This window comes from Equus przewalskii, chromosome 1 (genome assembly GCF_037783145.1).
Source record: "Equus przewalskii isolate Varuska chromosome 1, EquPr2, whole genome shotgun sequence".
Taxonomy (NCBI): domain Eukaryota; kingdom Metazoa; phylum Chordata; class Mammalia; order Perissodactyla; family Equidae; genus Equus; species Equus przewalskii.
In genome coordinates this window covers 114,085,801-114,105,693 of record NC_091831.1, presented here as the reverse complement: position 1 = coordinate 114,105,693, position 19,893 = coordinate 114,085,801, and the positions used below count along the sequence as shown (strand labels likewise).

General features: G+C 37.4%; 1 protein-coding gene across 6 annotated transcripts in view; it reads left to right on the top strand.

Moving 5' to 3' along the window:
• The window catches only part of HERC2 (HECT and RLD domain containing E3 ubiquitin protein ligase 2), a 256,324-nt gene that overhangs the window by 50,405 nt on the left and 186,026 nt on the right, over positions 1 to 19,893 (top strand). For all 6 annotated transcript variants that reach the window (XM_070572331.1, XM_070572323.1, XM_070572302.1 and 3 more), the window contains exons 4-6: positions 1,555 to 1,692; positions 15,581 to 15,800; positions 19,511 to 19,611. In XM_070572331.1, the coding sequence (XP_070428432.1) occupies positions 1,555 to 1,692; positions 15,581 to 15,800; positions 19,511 to 19,611 (459 nt within the window). The remainder of the gene's footprint in view (positions 1 to 1,554; positions 1,693 to 15,580; positions 15,801 to 19,510; positions 19,612 to 19,893) is intronic.

The window sequence follows — 19,893 nt, the reverse complement described above, 5'->3', positions numbered from 1 at the left end:
AGGCATAACCCCTGGAGGGGATTGGAGGACGTTCCATATAACTCAGTCACACTAGATTACTGTCCAGTCTGGCTGCAGGATCTGCCCTCCTGTCAGCTGTGCCTGAAGATTTGTGTCTCGAGCCCTGTCTTTCTATCAACACTTGGCATCATTTAGTTATTGAACATATCATCGAGGGCTTACTCTCTGGCATGTGTTGTTCTTGGCACTTGGGATATATCAATGAACAAAACCAGATGAAAAAGGAAAAAAAAAATCCTATCTTGGAACTTATGTTTTAGCTTTCTAACAGTTGCCAATTTGATGAGTGTAAAGTAGTATTGTATTGTTTTAATTTATATTTTTCTAAACATGAGTTTGAGTATCTCTTCATAGCGTTAGCCATTTGGGACTCCCTCTATTGGATGTCTGATATTTTTCTATAGAATGTAGGAGTTTCTTGAATATTTGTCCCTGTTGGTTTTAGATATTTTTAGATATCCCTACTGTTTGTAATACGATGTAATCTCTTTCACACATTTAGATGTGTACTTCTAATTATGTCATTTAAAAAATTCATTTAGTAAGGGCCTTCTAGGATAGGACATGATTACACTTCAAGGTTCAGATCAGTCCTCTCTTCACTTGATATGTATGGAGTTCCATGACATTTGTTCTTAATTGAAACTTTAAATTGTCAGTGGCCAAAAGTCATGGTTTTCAACTTTTCTTTTGTGTCCCAATGCTCCTGAATTATACTCTGTGAATGGTGGTGGCCCTGTGTAGCAGTGGTTCTCACTTGGTGGTGAAGTAGGGCAATGTGTAGAGTTAAACATTTATTTATTTATTTATTTAAGATTGGCACCTGAGCTAACAACTGTTGCCAATCTTTTTTTTTTTCCTTCTTTTTTTCTCCCCAAATCCCCCCAGTACATAGTTGTATATATTTTAGTTGTGGGTCCTTTCAGCTGTGGCACTTGGGACACCTCACTGCTTCAGTGTGGCCTGATGAGTGGTGCCATGTCTGCGCCCAGGATCCGAACCAGTGAAACCCTGGGCCGCCGCAGCGGAGCATGCGAACTTAACCACTAGGCCATGGGGCCGGCCCCCTAAAAATTATGTTTGAATCATACTCTCATGCCATATCTTTCCTTCCCATGGACACACTGCAATTGGGTATTGTTGGATAAAAGCAATTAATGGAAAATTCAAGTAGGTAAATATCAAAGACTAACTTCTTTGTGAAATGTATTGGAGAATTGAGGGAATATTTTGGAAGACATGCTTCAAAGAATAATTTGAGTGATATATTGACTTCTTTATTATAAGGGTCACTGGGCCATGCATTACTTAGTAAGTAATGAATTTTTTATTCATTACTTAGTAACATTCACAGTGTACCTGTTGTAGTGATGATTGATGTAATTTTTTTAAATCACCAAACATTCAGTTAATGATAAGTGTTGTAACTTAACCTTTCCATTTCTGGGAGTGACATTCATGAAGAGACTGGCAAGTGGATGTTACATTTTGGAAAGCAATTTATAGATTTTTTTTTAATTTTTAATTTTCTAGATGATGGTGTTGATACTCAAAGTGGAACAAAGAAAGAAGATTTGAATGACAAAGAGAAAAAGGATGAAGAAGAAATGCCTGCACCTGCATATAGAGCCAAATCAATCTTAGAGAGCTGGGTATGGGGCAAGCAACCAGGTATTGTGATCTACTGAGATTCTGCTACTTTGGAAAGCTTGATCTGGCATTCATTTTCTAGATACCACAGATGGAGGGTTTCTTTGGTCATGGAGTGTTTTTTAAATTATTTTTTATTTATTGAGTTCATAATACTTTACATTGTTGTGAAATTTCCGTTGTACGTTCTTTTTTATTTTCTTTAAAGATTGGCACCTTAGCTAACATCTGTTGCCAATCATTTTTTCTTTTTCTTCTTCTTCTCCCTAAAGCCCCCCAGTACATAGTTGTATATTTTACTTGTGAGTGCCTCTGGTGGTGCCGTGTGCGACGTCATCTCAGCATGGCATGATGAGTGGTGCTATGCCCACACTCAGGATCTGAACTGGCAACACTCTGGGCCACTGGAGCTGGGTGCACGGACTTAACTACTTGACCATGGGGCCGGCCCTTGTACATTATTTCTTGTCTGTCACCACAAAAGTGCTCCCCTTCACCCCCTTCACCCTCACCCCCTTTCCCCTGGTAACCACTGAACTGTTTTCTTTGTCTATGTGTTTGTTTATATTCCACATATGAGTGAAATCATCTGGTGTTTGTCTTTCTCAGTCTGGTTTATTTCACTTAGCATAATACCCTCCAGGTTCATCCATGTTGTTGCAAATGGGATGATTTTGTCTTTTTTAATGGCTGAGTAGTATTCCATTGTATATATACATATATATATATACCACATCTTCTTTATCCAATCCTTGGTCGATGGGCACTTGGATTGTTTCCATGTCTTGGCTATTGTGAAGAGTGCTGCAGTGAAATTAGGGATACATATTGTTAGTTGGGATTGTTGATTTCAAGTTGTTTGGGTAGAAACCCAGTAGTGGGATAGCTGGGTCATAAGGTATTTCTAATTTTAGTTTTTTGAGGTGTCTCCCTCCCTACTGTTTTCATAGTGGCTGCACCAGTTGCATTCCCACCAGCAGTGTATGAGGGTTCCCTTTTGTCCACAACCTCGCCAACATTTGTTGTTTTTAGTCTTAGTGATTATAGCCATTTTAACAGGTGTAAAGAGGTATCTTAGTGTAGTTTTGATTGGCATTTCCCTCATGATGAGTGATGTGGAACATCTTTTCATGTGTTTATTGGCCATCTGTTTATCTTCTTTGGGAAAATATCTGATCATATCCTCTGCCCATTTTTTGATCCAGCTGTTGGGTTTTTTGTTATTCAGTTGTATGAGTTCTTTATATATTATGGAGATTAACCCCTTGTCAAATATATGATTTGCAAATACTTTCTCTGAATTGGTGGGCTGTCTTTTTGTTTTGATCCTAGTTTCTTTTGCCTTGCCAAAGCTCTTTAGTCTGATGAAGACCCACTTGTTTATTTTTTCTTTTGTTTCCCTTCTCTGAGAAGACATGTATTTGAAAAGATCCTTTTAAGTTCGATGTCAAAGAGTGTACTACCTGTATTATCTTCCAGGGGTTTTATGGTTTCAGGACTTATCTTCAAGTCTTTGAACCAGTTTGAGTTTATTTTTGTGTATGGTGAGATAGTGGTCTACCATCATTGTTTTGCATGTGACTGTCCAGTTTTCCGAACACCATTTGTTGAAGAGACTATCTTTTCTCTATTCTTTGTTCTTGGCACCTTTGTTGAAGACTAGCTGTCCATAGATGCACGGTTTTACTTCTGGGCTTTTTAGTTCTGTTTCATTGATCTTTGTGGCTGTTTGTAGCATGCTGTTTTGATCACTATAGCTTTGTAGTACATTTTGAAGTCAGGGATTGTGATGCCTCCACCTTGGTTCTTTTTTCTCAGGATTGCTTTGGATATCAGGGGTCTTTTGTGGTTCCATACAAATTTTAGGATTGTTTGTTCTATACATATAACTTTTTCTTTTTCAGGGAAGGCTTTGTCCTGAGCCAACATCTGTTGCCAGTCTTTCCCCCCCTTTTTTTCCCTTCCCAAAGCCCCAGTGCATGGTTGTATATCCTAGTTGTGAGTCCTTGTAGTTCTTCTTTGTGAGCCATCACCACAGCATGGCAACTGACAGGTGGTATGGTTCTGCAACTGGGAATCGAACCTGGGTAACCAAAGTGGTGAGAATGCTAAACTTTAACCAGTAGGCCATCAGGGATGACTCTGTTTATTTTATTTTTATGAAAAATGCCACTGGAATTTTGAAAGTGATTTCCCTGTTATATGTAGATTGCATTGGATAGTATGGACATTTTAACACTATTAATTCTTCCAACCTTGAGCACAGAATAAGTTTCCATTTATCTGTGTCTTCAATTTCTTTCAACAATGTCTTATAGTTTGCAGAGTATAAGTCTTTCACCTCCTTGGTTAAATTAATTCCTAGATATTTTGTTCTTTTTAGTGCAATTGTAGATAGGATTGTTTTCTTAATTCTTTCCAATAGTTCATTATTAGTGTATAGAAATGGAACAGATTTTCTTGTATTGATTTTGTGTTCTGCAGCATTACTGAATTTGTTCATTAGATTGATCAATTTCTTGGTGGTGTCTTTAAGGTTTCCTATATAATATTGTTATCTGCAAACAGTGACAGATTTATTTCTTTCCAGTTCAGATGCCTTTTATATCTTTCTCTGTTTTTTTTGTCTAATTGCTCTAGATAGGACTTCCAATATTATGTTGAATAAGAATAGTGATTGTGGGCATCCTTATCTTACTCCTGATCTTAGAGGGAAAGCTTTCAGCTTGTCATGACTGAGTATGATATTAGGTGTGGACGTGTCATATATGGTCTTTATTATGTTGAGGTACGTTCTTTCTGTACCCACTTTGTTGAGAGTGTTTTTGGTAAATGGATGGTGAATTTTGTAAAATGCTGTTTCTGCATTTATTGAGATGGTCATACGATTTTTACTCTTCATTTTGTTAAGTTAATATTAAATCACATTAATTTATTTGCTGATCTTGAATCATCTGTGAATCCCTGGAATAAATCCCACTTGATCATGGAGTTTGAGAAGGATTGCCGTTAATTTTTCCTGAAGTGTTTGGAAGAATTCACCAGCAAAGCCATCTGGTTCTGAACTTTTGTTCTTGGGAAGTTTTGATTACCGATTCAATCTCCTTGCTAGTAATCATGTCTGTTTAGATTAGCTATTTCTTCTTGATTCAGTCTTGGAAGATCATATATTTTTAGGAATTTATCCATTTCTTCCAGGTTGTTCAATTTGTTCGCATATAATTGTTCATAGTATAATCTTATAATCTTCTGTATTTCTTTGGTATCAGTTGTAATGTCTCTTTTGTTTCTGATTTTATTTTTTTGAGTCCTGTTTCTTTTTTTCTTTAGCTAAATGTTTGTCAATTTTGTTTGTCATTTCAAAGAACTAGCTCTTGGTTTCATTGATCTTTTCTATTGTCTTTTTATTCTCTAACTTTTTTTTCCTTCTTCTTCTCCCCAAAGTCCCCCTGGTATATAGTTGTATATTCTAGTTGTGAGTGCCTCTGATTGTGCTATGCGGTATGCTGCCTCAGCATGTCCTGGTGAGTGGTGCCATGTCTGTGCCCAGGATCTGAACCAGTGAAACCCTGGGCCAGTGAAGCGGAGTGCGCGAGCTTAACCACTTGGCCATGGGGCAGGCCCCTTCTCTAACTTATTTTTGTTTTGATCTTTGTGATTTCCTTCTTTCTACTGACTTTGGGCTGCACTTGTTCTTTTTCTAGTACCTTGAGATATAAAGTTAGGTTGCTTATTAGAGATTTTTCTTGTTTCTTTTAATTTTTTATTGGGTCATAATAATTTCAGTTCTGCATTATTTGTCAGTCACCATGTAAATATACCCCTTCACCCTTTGTGCCCATGGCCTAACTCCTTTCCCACTGGTAACCACTAAACAGTTCTCTTTGTCTGTGTGTTTGTTTATCTTCTACATATGAGTGACATCATATGGTGTTTGTCTTTCTTGGTGTGGCTTATTTGGCTTAACGTAATACGCTAAACGTCCATCCACGTTCTTGTGAATGGGACGATTTTGTCTTTTTCTTATGGCTGAGTAGTATTCCATTGTATATAGATACCACATCTTCTTTATCCATCCTTCATTCGATGGGCACTTGGGTTGCTTTCTCATCTTGGCTATTGTGAATAATGCTGCAATGAACATAGGAGTGTAAAAGTCTCTCTTAATTGTTGATTTGAAGTTCTTTGGATGAATACCTAGTAGTGTGATAGCTGGGCGATCTGGTGTTTCTAGTTTTAAGTTTTTGAGAAGTCTCCTTAGTCTTTTCCATAGTGGCTGCACCAGTTTGCATTTCCACTAGCAGTGTATGAGGGTTCCTTTTTTCCCCACAACATTTCCAACATTTGTTATATTTTGTTTTGGTGATTATAGCCATTCTCATGGGTGTAAGGTGGTATCTAAGTGTAGGTTTGATTTGTTTCCTTAATGATTGTTAGTGATGTTGAAGATCTTTTCACATGCCTATTGGCCATCTGTATATCTTCTTTGGAACAATCTCTGTTCATATTCTCTGCTAATTTTTTGATTGGGTTGTTTTTGTTGTTAAGTTATGTGACTTCTTTATGTGTTATGGAAAATAACCCCTTGTCAGGTATATGATTTGCAAATATTTCCTTCCACTGGGTGGGTTTTCTTTTCGTTTTGATCCTGGTCTCTTTTGCCTTGCAGAAGCTCTTTAGCCTGATGAAGTCCCACTCATTTATTTTTTTCTTTTGCTTCTCCTGTGTGAGTAGACATGGTATTTGAAAAGATCCTTCTAAACAGATGTCAAAGAGTATACTGCCTATATTTTCTTCCGAAAGTTTTATGGTTTCAGGTCTTACCTTCAAGTTTTTGATCCATTTTGAGTTAATTTTTGTGCATGGCGAAAAATAATGGTCTATTCTCATTCTTTTGCATGCGGCTGTCCAGTTTTCCCGACACTATTTATGGAAGACACTTTCCTTTCTCCATTGTATACTCTTTGCTACTTTGTCGAAGGTTAGCTCTCCATAGATGTGTGGTTTTATTTCTGGGCTTTCAATTCTGTTCACTTGATCTGTCTGTCTCTTTTTGTACCAGTACTGTACTGTTTTGATCACTATAGCTTTGTAGTATATTTTGAAGACAGAGATTGTGATGTCTCCAGCTTAGTTCTTTTTTCTCAGGATTGCTTTAGCAATTTGGGGTCCTTGGTTGCCCCATATGAACTTTAGGATTCTTTGTTCTATTTCTCTGAAGAATGTCATTGGGATTCTGATTGGGATTGCACTTAATCTGTAGATTGCTTTAGTTAGTGTGGACATTTTAACTATATTTATTCTTCCAATCCATGAGCATGGAATATCTTTTCATTTCTTTATGTTGTCATTGATTTCTTTCAATAATGTCTTATAGTTTTCATTGTATAGATCTTTCACCTCCTTGATTAAATTTATTTCTAGATACTTTATTCTTTTCGTTGCGATTGTCAATGGGCTTGTATTCTTGAGTTCTCTTTCCATTAGTTTGTTATTAGAATATAGAAATGCCACTTATTTTTCTGAGTTGATTTTGCACCCTGCAAGTTTGCTGTAGTTGTTGATATTTCTAATAGTTTTCCAGTGGATTCTTTAGGATTTTCTATATATAGAATCATGTCATCTGCCAACAGGGAGAGTTTTACTTCTTTATTGCCTTTGGATTCCTTTTATTTATTTTTCTTGCCTGATTGCTGTCACCAAAACCTCTAGTAATATGTTGAATAAGAGTGGCGAGAGTGGGCACCCCTATCTTATTCCTGTTCTCAGACGGATGGTTTTCATTGTTCGCTTGTTGAGTATGATGTTGGCTGTGGGTTTGTCATAAATGTCCTTTGTTATGTTGAGGTTCTTTTCTTCTCTACCCATTTTATTGAATTTTTTTTTATCATGAATGGATGTTGGATCTTGTCAGATGCTTTCTCTGCGTCTATTGAGATGATCATGTGGTTTTTATTCCTCATTTTGTTAATTTGCTGTATCACATTTATTGATTTGTGGATATTGAACCACCCCTCTGTCCCTGGTATAAATCCCGCTTGATCATGCTGTATGATCTTTTCAGTGTATCACTCCATTTTGTTTGCCAGTATTTTGTTAAGAATTCCTGCATCTGTGTTCATCATCAATATTGGTCTGCAGTTTTCCTATTTTGTGTTGTCCTTGTCTGGCTCTGGGACCAGGGTGATCTTGGCCTCGTGGAATGTGTTAGGAAGTGTTCCCTCCTCCTGAATTTTTTGGGAAGAGTTTGAGGAGGATAGGTATTAAATCTTGTTTGAATGTTTGGTAGAATTCTACAGAGAAGCCATCTGATCTGGAATTTTATTTTTTGGGAGGTTTTTCATTGCTGTTTTCAGTTTCTTTACTTGTGATTTGTGTATTCAAATTCTCTATTTCTTCTTGATTCATTTCTGGGAGGTTGCATGAATCTAAGAATTTATCCATTTCTTTTAGTTAATAGCCAGCAAAGCTAGATAGTAAGACCCTTGTCTCAGTTGTGCTGAGTCTGAAGGATGCTTCTAGCAGTATCGGGCCCTGCTCAGGACATCACTCCTTCAGGGAGGGCTGCACACCTTAGGGTTGCTCCCCCCCCGCCAGCTGTGAAACTCCAGTGCTCATGAAGGTGGCTTTTTTTTTCTCTCCAGAAGGAATTTCTGCCTCTTCTACCTCAGTCAGGACTGTCCCTTTTTTTGAGGGTTCTTTTTATCCAGGTTTCAGTTTTCTATCCAGGGTAATTTTTCCAAAAATAGTTGTAACCTGGTTGTGTTCATGGGAGGAGACGAGTTCAGAGTGTGCCTATGCCACCATCTTGATGAGATCTCCGTATCCATTTCTTTTAGATTGTCCAATTTGTTGGCATATTGTTTTCCATAGTATTCTCTTATAATCCATTGTATTTCTGTAGTATCCATTGTAATTTCTCCTTTTTCATTTCTAATTTTATTTATTTGAACCTTCTCTCTTTTCCTTTTAGTGAGTCTGGTTGAGGGTTCGTCAATTTTGTTTATCTTCTCAAAGAACCAGCTCTTTATTTCATTGACCCTTTTCTACTGTTTTTTTGTTTGTTTCAATTTCATTCATTTCTGATCTAAGTTTTATTTGTCTCCTGCTGGCTTTGGGCTTTGTTTGCTGTTCTTTTTCTAATTCTTTTAGGTGTAGTTTAAGATTGCTCATTTGAGCTTTTTCTTGTTGTTAAGGCGGGCTTGTATTGTGATGAATTTCCCTCTTAAGACTGCTTTTGCTGCATCCCATATGAGTTGGTATGGAGTATTTTCATTTTCATTTGTCTTCAGATATTTTTTGATTTCTCCTTTAATTTCTTCAATGATCCATTCATTTTACAGTAGCCTGGTGTTTAGTCTCCACGTATTTGTCACTTTCCTAGCTTTTTTCCTGTAGTTGATTTCTACTTTCATAGCATCATGGTTGGAAAAGTTACTTGATATCATTTCAATCTTCTTAAATTTATTGAGGCTTGCCTTATTACCCAATGGATTGTTTATCCTTGAGAATATTCCATGTGCAGTTGAGAAGAATGCATATTTTGCTATTTTTGGATGAAGTATATCTATTAAGTTCATCTAGTCTAGTTTTCCATTTAAATCCACTATTTGCTTGTTGCCTTTCTGTCTGAATGATCTATCTGTTTATGTAAGTGGGGTGTTAAGGTGCCCTACTATTACTGTTTTTGTTAATATATCTTTTAGGTTTGTTAATAGTTTCTTTATGTACTTTGGTGCTCCTGTTTTGGGTGCATATATATTTATAAGTGTTATGTCTTCTTGCTGGAGTATCCTGTTATCAGTATAAACTGCCCATCTTTGTCTTTCATTACCTGTTTTGTCTTGAAGTCTACTTTGTCTGATATAAGTATGGCAACACTTACTTCCTTTTGTTTGCCATTAGCTTGGATTATCGTCTTCCATTCCTTCACTTTGAGCATGTGTTTGTCCTTAGAGCTGAGATGTGTTTTCTGGAGGCAGCATATTGTTAGTTCTTGTTTTTCACTCCATCCTGCCACTCTGTATCTTTTGATTGGAGAATTCAATCCATTTACATTTAGAGTGATTATTGATATATGAGGGCTTAATGCTGCCATTTTATTGCTCATTTTCTGGTTCTTCTGCCTTTCCCTTGTTTCTTGAGCCATATATTTCAGACTGCCAATTCAGTTTGTTAGTTTTCTATGATGATTTTCCTAGTTTTCTCTTTATTTATCATTTGTTTCTCTATTTTAATTGTTTGTTTAGTCGTTACCATGAAGTTTGTATAAAAAATCTCATAGATGAGACAGTTCATTTTCTGGTTGTCTCTTTTTTTCTTAGAGTATGCCAATTCTAGCCCCTTTCTCTTCCTTTTCTAAGTTATTATTGTCACAACTTATTCCATCTTTTGTTCTTAGTCTGTCATTAAAATGATGAGATTACATTAATTTTTGATGTTTTCCTTTCCTTTATCTTTAATGTTATAATTAGGTGTTTGGTAACCTGTTTTGATAGAGGGCTGCAATTTCTTGATTTTATTTACCTATTTATGTACTTGCTCGAGGCTTTGTAACCCCTTTCTTTTTCTTTTCTCCATGTATGAGGGCCTTCTTGAGCATTTCTTGTAGTGCGCAGGGTCTTGTTTTGCTGAACTCCCTTTGCTTTTCTTTTTCTGGGAGAGACTTTATTTCTCCATTGTACCTGAAGGAAATTTTCACTGGATAGAGTATTCTTGGCTGAAAGTTTTTGTTTTCCAAATTTTCACTATATCATTCCACTCTCTTGTAGCCTGTACATTTTCTTGTGAGAAATCTCCTAAAAGCCTGATAGGGCTTCCTTTTTAAGTTATTTTCTTCTGCCTTGCTGCCCTTAATATTTTTTCTTTGTTATTATCTTTTGTCAGCTTCACCCCTGTATGCTTTGGAGAAGGCCTTTTGACATTGATATAATTAGGAGTTCTGATAGCTTTTTTCTCTTGTATTTCCAACTCTTTCCCCATGTTGGGAAGTTCTCTGGTATTACTTCTTTGAACAAGCTTCTGCTCCATTCTCCTTCTTTTCTCCCTCTGGAATACCTATAATCCTTATGTTTCATTTCCTAATTGAGTTGGATATTTCTTGGAGAATTTCTTCATTTCTGGTTAGTCTTCACTTTCCTCCTCCATCTGAAGCAGTTCTGCATTTCTGTCCTCAAGACTGCTGATTTGTTCCTCCGTCATATCAGCTCTATTATTGATGGAGTCCTGATTATTCTTTATCTCACTCATTGTGTTTCTCTATCTCCAAAATTTCTGATTGCTTCTTTTCTATAGTTTCAATCTCTTTTGTGAAGATTTCCTGATTTCAGTGAACTATCTGCATTTTCCTTTAACTCATTGAGTTTTTTTATGATAGCTATTTTGAATTTTCTGTCATTTAGATTATAAATTTCTGTGTCTTCAGGATTGATTTCTGTGTGCTTGCCATCTTCCATTGGGTCTGGAGAATTAATATATTCTTTCCATGCTGTTTGATGGAGTGTATTTGTGTCTGTGCACAGTGATCGTACTTGGTCACAGCTTCCACCTGCTGCCACTTGGTGGAGGTCAAACAGTGTGTATTCTGAGCCCATCGTGTTTTGTGGCTCACTTGCTCCAGCTACTGGCTTCTTTTGTATCTGTGCGGCACTTTGGCTGACTGGTAGATCTGAAGCACAGTTCCTGGGGAGTGGTTTTTCCTTTCGCCTGTATGATCCCAGGGACATTCTCACTGCTGCTCTTGCTATCTGCTCTCCAAGGGTGCTACCTTGACGAATACACACCTGCTTCTGTGTGTCTTTTCACCTCTGTGTGGGGCTTTAGCCTGGGCTGTGAGGGAACTTGGAGAGTGATGGTGTTCCCATGGAGAACCTCCCTTCCCGCTGTCAGAGCTGCATGGTACAGAGCCCTCAGTCACTGCCATTGGCGGAGGGAGAGGAGCTCACCTTATCTCCTTCCATTTCCTCTTGGAGGTCCAGCACCTCCACCTTCAGACATATGGCTGTGTGGATCTCTCAGATGTCTTTTGTGTTGTGTGAATGTCCTCTGTTCGTATATGAATGTCCTTTTCATTGTATCTTTGGATGGAGAGTCTAATGGGAGAACTCACTCCTTCATAATGCTGACATCACTCCTCAGATATTTCTTGTTTTTTGAGGCAGGCATTGATTACTATGAACTTGCATCTTACAACTGCTTTTGCTGCATACCATAAGTTTTAGTTGGTTGTATTCCCATTTTCATTTTCCAAGGTACTGTTTTACTTCTGTTTTCATTTCTTCATTGACTTATTGGTTGTTCAGTAGCATGTTGTTTAATCTCCACATATTTGTGAGTTTTCCAGTGTTCTTGTAATTGGCTTGTTTTTTCATAATGTTTTTGTTGGAAAAGGTGCTTGATTTGATTTCAGTCTTTTTAACTTTATTAATACTTATTTTGTGGCCTAACATAGGATCTATCCTGATAGAATGTTTTATTTGCTCTGGAGAAGAATGAGTATTCTCTTGCTTTTGGATGGCATGTTCTGTATATATCTGTTAAGTATGTCTGGTCTTGTGTGTTATTTAAGGCTGATCTTCCTTTATTGATTTTCTGTTTGTATGATTTGTTCTTTTGTGTAAGTGGGGTTTTAAAGTCTGCACTACTATTTTACTGATGTCTCTTTCTCCCTTTAGGTCTGTCAAGATTTGTTTAATATATTGGTACTATGTTGGGTGCATAAATATTTACAAATGTTCTATCTCTTGTTGCATTGAGCCCTTTATCACTTTGTAATTCCCTTGTCTCTTATTACAGCCTTTGTTTTAAAGGCTCTGTTTTCTTCTCTCAAACACACACACACTCATATTTATATGTATATGTGTTTGTATAGCAGTGTTTTTAAGTTGATAGGATAAGTTTGAATACATTCTAAAATTCTACATTTTTATTCCCCCTTCCCACACTTTCTTTGATATCACATTTTATATATTTTATTTTGTGTATCCCTTAACCAATTGTTGTAATCATAGTTATTTTTATTTCTTTTGTCTTTTAATCTTCATATTGGCTTTATAATTGATTAGTCCACTAACTTTACAATATGACTACGTTTACCAGTGAAATTTTTAGTTTCATCTATTTTCTTGTTACCAATTAGTGCCCTTTCTTTTCAGCTTAAAGCAGTACCTTTGTCATTTCTTCTAAGGCCACTTTAGTGGTGATGAACTCCTTTAGCCTTTGCTTGTTTGTAAAACTCTTATATCTCTCCTTCAATTCTAGATATCTTTGTTGGGTAGAGTATTTTTAGTTGGATGTTTTTTCTGTTCATCACTTTGAGTATATTGTGCTACTCTCTTCTCCTTCAAAGTTCCTGCTTCAAAATCTGCTGATATTTTTATGCTGGTTCCTTTGTATGGAACAAGTTGTTTTTCTCTTGAAGCTTTTAGTATTCTCTCCTGTTTTTACATTTTGACATTTTAATTATAAAGTGTCTTGGTATGATACCTTTGAGGTCTTCTTATTGTAACTCCGTGGGTCTCCTTGATCTTGATGTTGTTTCCTTCCTCAGATTAGGGAAGTTTTTAGCCATTGTTATGTCATAGAAGTTTTCTGCCCCTTTCTCTCTCTCTTCTTCTTCTGGGACCCCAATGTTAGTCCAGTTGATGTTATACTTTAATTCCCTTAAGCTGTTTTCACATTTTTTCATCTTTTTCCTTCTTGTTGCTCTAATTGTATGAGTTTCACTGCTCTGTCTTCAAGTTCTTTTTCTTCTTCATGTAGTCTCCTATTGAACCCCTCTATTGTATTTTTAAGGTCAGTCTTTTTTTCCTGTGTATTTTCTCAGTTTGTTATTTAGATTTGGCAACTTCTGTCTTTCTGTTCCCTGATCCTTTGCTCTTTTTTTCCATTTTAGTGTTGAGGTTATTCACTGAACTTTTAATTTTGATTACCATATTTTTCAGTTTTAAAATTTCTATTTCTTTTTTAGAAATCTTCTTTTTCTTGTTTTTGGCTTTTTATTCTTTCATACGTTTGAAGTCTGTTTGTAATTGCTCGTTAAAGTATTTGCATCATGGCTTCCTTAAAATCTTTGTCAGATTTTTATAACATCTCTTTCATCTTGGTATTTCCATTGTATTGATTGTCTTTTCAAAATTCAATGTGAGGTCCTTCTGGTTCTTGTTGTGGTGAGTGACTTTCTACTGAAACTTGGATATTTTCATGTTATGTTCTGATACTCTGTTAAGCTGGCTTTCTGTGATACTGCTCTGGCAGAGCAAGGGTTTGCTGCAGCTTATTACTGCCGAGTGGAGTTGGGAGTTCTGTTGGCTCCCCACATGGTCTCCATGATTTGTTTGTCTATTTTGTAATTTACTCATCCACTTGTTTCAGAGTATCCTACAATAAATGTCTGATGGACTAGGCAGTCAGGACTGGGACAAGGTAAGCAGAGGCAGGACATCCAAAGAGGAGCATACAGATGCTTAAGGGCAAGGATGCTGTCTTTGAACTTCTGTGTCTATGGGCTTTGCAGCCAAGCAAAGGAGAGATATTATTATTTAAAAGTGGAAAGCATAGTACTTCTTCAGGAAGGTAAACCTTTTCTTATATTTGTTTTCTGGAAGAAATTCCCCATGGGGGACGTGTAGATGAACCATCCTTGACAGGGCTGTGTCACTGAAGGTTCCCTGTGCTTGGGCATCTCTCAGTGCTGTTCCAAGGGTGACTGCAAAGATGATGGTGAAGGGTAGGGATGTTTCTTGGTGTGTAAATCTTTCTGCCTCTTCATCTCGAGTCCAATGTGGAATTTAACATGTTCATCTAGTGTTCTATATGTTAGCTCTCTTAGCTAGTGGATCTTTCCAGACCTAGCATCCAACCACTGGTGCCTGAACGCACATCTCTGTGCCATAGTGCCTGTGGTCGGAGAGGGAGTCTTTGCTCCAGTGGTCTCTGTAGGGAGTGGTGAGCTCTATCCTTCTAATGCCTTCCATGACCTCCCTCTCTCCTGTAGCAAAGGCATGTTGAGGTAAAGGGTAGCCAGAAAACCAGTGTCTTCCATGCAAGGGAAGTCAGTAGGGGTGTGGCTGTTGTCTCTCAGGATCTGAGGCTGCCAGGCTGATGATTGTATTGGTCTCATGACTAATAAACATCAGAGACAGAACACAAGCACAAGATACCTCCTGCTCTTGCCACCACTGGGAGCTGTACTGATTTAAGGGATTCGGGGAGGGCAACTTAACTTAATTTAGAGGTCAATTTAAGGCAAGCTTATGCTTAATTGGAAGACCAGGATCCCTTGAATTATTTTCATCATGTAATTATCTTGTAGGTTCTTAAAAAAAAATCTTAATTATGGAAATTTTCAAACATATACAGTAGAGATAACAGTATGATAAAATACCACTTGCCCATTGCACGTTCTAACTGGGTGCTTTATCTTCCTCTAAAACATTTCAGTAAATGTATTACCTTTCATGAATCATGTATGCTGAGCAATTTTATTGAAACATTGTTTTTATTTTGAATTTGGTTTCATAACATGAAAATGAGTTTTTCTCTCTGTCTAGAAAATGTGCTGCTGATAAGTTCTGACTTTATAATTTTGTGTTAAAAAGTTTTATACAAGATTTACAGAGAGGTGGTGTATTATGGTGGCTAATAGTGGTCTGTCTCATGTGCCATACTTATCTGGGTCACCTTGGGCAAGTTCTCTGTGCCTCAGTTTCCTCCTCCATAAAATACACTTACACTACTACCTCTTGAGGTTGCTGTGAGGCTTATCTAATATGTGTAAAGTGCTTAAAATGGTTTTTGGCACATAGTAAGCACTCATGTGTTACCTATTATTATCATCCATTTTATCAATATTACAACAAGTATGCCCAAGATACAGAGAGATTGGATGTTTTCTTATCTTGTTTTCTAGATGTGAATGAACTGAAGGAATGTCTTTCTGTGTTGGTTAAAGAGCAGCAAGCTCTGGCAATCCAGTCAGCCACCACCACCCTTTCAGCTCTGAGACTCAAGCAGAGGCTAGTCATCTTGGAACGATATTTCATTGCCTTGAATAGAACTGTTTTCCAGGAGAATGTCAAAGTTAAGTGGAAAAGCAGCAGCATTTCTTTGCCTCCTGTGGACAAAAAAAGGTAATAATATAATAAAGAAAGAATCCTGACGCCAGCTAAATATAAAATTCAGGCTGTTTTGTTTAGGAAAATTTAATTAATGCTTTTAGTATAGTCCCTTTTTTCATTTTAGGAAATTTCCTCCTTGCTTTTGCCTTTCATATGTTTCATATAATCTGCAGAATGTCTTTGCCAGTCTGTTCGCATGGTAACAGGTTATGTTGTCTGATCTGTGCCATTATTTTAAAGATCCTTTTTTGTCAGTCTCTGTAGAAGCCAGCCAAAGGTTTAGATCAGCATGTCTAAATTTGAAAATGGGATCTGAACATTATGTTCTTTTTGTTTTGTTTTGTTTTGCTACTGGATAGAGAATAGTCAGATTGTAATATTTAGTGCCTGACTATTTCACATGCTTCATTTTTTTTCTTCCTAATGTGATTTTCTTAGTCTTTTACTACAGCAGGTGCTTTCAGGCGTACGATTTTTAATAGATTGTTATACATCAGCAGATTTTCTAAGAGGTATTAACTAACAGCCACTAAAATGCTTAAAGCTTGTGTAAAATTGTATTTTTCCAAAATGTAGCTGTCTTCCAGATTTTCGTTCTCTGATGGCTGGACTAAAAGATTTACAGATAGAAGTCATATTTTATCTGGTTAAGAGAGTCGGTTTTATTTGATTGTAATATTGCCTTTTGCTCTCTATATAGCACATGGGAAGTACAAGCGGCAGAAAGAAGCAGGGGGAAAAGAATCCTCATTATCTTGCCACCCAGAGATAAGGTCTAAACATGGCATATTTTCTGATTTTTTTTCTTTTTAAAATTTGACTAGTAGTTTTAAGATAAATCAGACCAAATAACAGAGGAGCATTCCTGCCTGTGATGATGGCCAGTGGAACAGTTCTTTCTGTCTTCCTTGACTGGATTGTGGGTGGCCGTCTGTGATGATCATTGATCCAAGAGGGGTTCTGCAGATGTGGGTGGTAGATCCTAAGATTCTCTAAGCACTCCATTGTGTTTGTTGAATCAAACTGAATTCCCTGAGATGTAGAAGTGGCTGAAAGCCCAAGTGATGCTTCTCTGTGCTCTTTCCTTTGTATAGGGTTGATAGATTAATTGAAATCTATCTTCTGTTAAATGGAGGAAGTTCCTAAATTAAAAAAACAAATTTATTTTGAGATAATTGTGGATTCACAGATAGTTATAAGAAATAGTACAGATTAGATGCCTTATCTCCTTCACCGAGTTTCCCCCAGGGGTAACCACTTGCAAAACTGTAGTAAAATGTCACAACTAGGATATCGACTTTGGTACAGTTTATCTGTCTTCCTCAGATTTCCCCAGTTTTACATGCTCTCAAGTCTGTGTATGTGTTTATTTCCATACGATTTTATCACAAGTGTAGGTTTTTGTCACCACTGCAACAGTTAAGGTACAGGACAGGGACCTTTTCTATAGCCATACTCACTTCCTCATCCACTCCCCACTCATACATGCCCCCCCCTTCCCCAGCTGCCTTAACCCCTGGCAATCACTAATCTGTTCTCCGAGTCTATTATGTAACCTTTTGACATTGGCCTTTTGCACTCATCATTAGTCCCTTAAGATTCTTCCATGTAGTTGCGTGTATCACCAGTGGCTGAGTATTCCATGATATGAATGTACCACATTTGTAACCAGCATTGAAGGACATCTGATTGTTTACAACTTTTGAATATTATTTTTTGTGTGAACCTAAGTTTATTTGTCTGGAATAAATACTGTAGAAGTACAGTTGCTGGGTCTTCCATCTAGGTTTGTAGACATTGCTGTACTCTTTTCCCAAATAGCTGTCCCATTTTACATTCTCACCAGCCATGTGTGATTGATTCAGTTTCTTCACATCCTGGTCAGCACTTGGTATTGTAACTTTTTAATTTTAATCATTCTGTTAGATGTGTCATGATATCTCCTAAGTTTTTGTAGATTTCTTTTTCTTGTTTATCAACTGATTGGACAGTGGTGGGTTTTACCTATTTGTGTAGAACCAGCTATGGATTGGATAGTTGATTTGTGTGAATGGGAGTAGGTACAAGCTATTTCTTTTTTTTTTTTTCCCTTGACTATCTTTAAAATAGCTACTTGTTGAAGATTTAGCACTTCTTACACTGCACAAATTTGGGGCTGTTGGGCTCTTTCTCCACGGACAAGGTCACAGTTGCCTGAGGGGAGCCCCAGCTTCAGCTTCGTGCTTCTCCTGGAGCAGCTTTCTCAAAGGGCCCTCTGTCTAGGGTGCTTCTCTATATCATCTGAATAGACTTAGCATGTGTACTTTCTGTTTTAAAGACCATGTCTTATTATACATCTGTATCTTGTAATGTTTGTGTTTCTCATTCAGAGATAAAGTTTACATTTCCTTATTCCTTCTTCCAGGCACCTGGTCCTTTCCTTAGAGGCAGCCATTCATTACAGTTTCTTATGTCTTCTTATAGAGCTCCCCATGCATTGTATAGGATTCATAGATATGTGTGTACTAGCTGCCTCTGTTGCATCCCCACCTCCTTTGCTGCTTATTTCACTTGATGTTGTATCTTGGGGAGATCATTCCATATCATTATCCATTTTTAGTAGCATTTCTGCCTGACTGTGAAAGCAAATTATAGTAAATTTGGAGAATATGGTGTCTAGTAGAAATAGTCAACAGTATAAAGTTGAAAATAAAAGTAGTTGCTGTGCATGATTGAGTTTATATTGTCCACACATTTTTTTAATTCTAGTTTTTTTTCTTTAGGATTTTTTTTGTGTGTCATTTGTATAACTTTTTAAAAACATGCAAAATGCAACCATATCTTGTTAAAATTAATGTACATAAGCAATAAAAAGATTAAAAAGACACACGAGAATGATAAGCAGTAAATTCAGTATAGTGTAACCTCAGCAGGGTGGGGATGAAAAGGAATAATCGAGTACATGGTGGCTCCAAACGCACCAGTCACATGACTTGAAAAGGGAAAGAGCCAGAGCAAGTATGGCCAGGTGTTCAGATTTCACAGACCTGGCACAAGTCTTGGGCATTTGTGGTAATTCTTTGTGTGCTCCTCATTCACTTCACCTGCCTTTTCTTTACTACTTGAGGTTTAATTCCCCCATTTATGTATTTATCTGTTAATTTTCTGTTTACCATCTGTCTACCCTCAACTAATAATATCAGCTTCCTGAGATTTTTTTCAAGAGCATTTTTGCAAGTCATTTAAATGTTTTTGTAAATGTCTTTTTTTTTTTTTTTCCTTAAAGAGAAAACTTTTCCTTTACAAAGGGCATTTGATAAGAGTTTTTGGAGGGCTGCCCTGGCTGGCCTGGTGGCATAGTGATTCAGTTGGTGTGCTCCACTTTGGCAGCCTGGGGTTTGCCGGTTCGGATCCTGGGCGTGGACCTACACACCACTCATGAAGCCATGCTGTGGTGGCATCCCACATATAAAATAGAGAAAGATTGGCACAGATGTTAGCTCAGTGACAATCTTCCTCAAGCAGAAAGAGGAAGATTGGCAACAGATCTTTAGTTCAGGGCGAATCTTCCTCAGCCAAAAAAAAAAAAAAGAAACTAAAAGTCACCTGTGATCCTGCCATCTAAAGATTGCATCATTGATCACATTTTGGTACAAATCCTTTCGTGTTATTTATATTTATTTTAGTATTTGCACATTCCTCTGACTGATCAGTTTCACAACCCCTATGTGTGTTGTCTGCAGTTCCCGGCCTACAGGGAAAGGGGTGGAAGGACTTGCAAGAGTCGGATCCCGAGCAGCTCTCTCCTTTGCCTTTGCATTCTTACGCAGGGCCTGGCGGTCAGGTATGTGTAGCGTGTTGTTCTCTTTCCCTACTATATCAGGAGACTTGGATTCTCTTCTCATTTCTGCCACCACATGCCCTTGGGCCTGGGTGCTTGAGGCCTGGGAGCATCCCATATGCTCTCTCTGCCTCATTTTCCTTCTTTGCAAAATGAGAGACTTCAGAGTCTACTGGATCTTTCAGGCCTGCGCATCTTAAAAAAAAAGCGTGTGTATGCACACACATCTCAGGTAAACCACTGCAGTCCCTTAATACTGATTTATTTTCTAGGAGAGCAATAAGT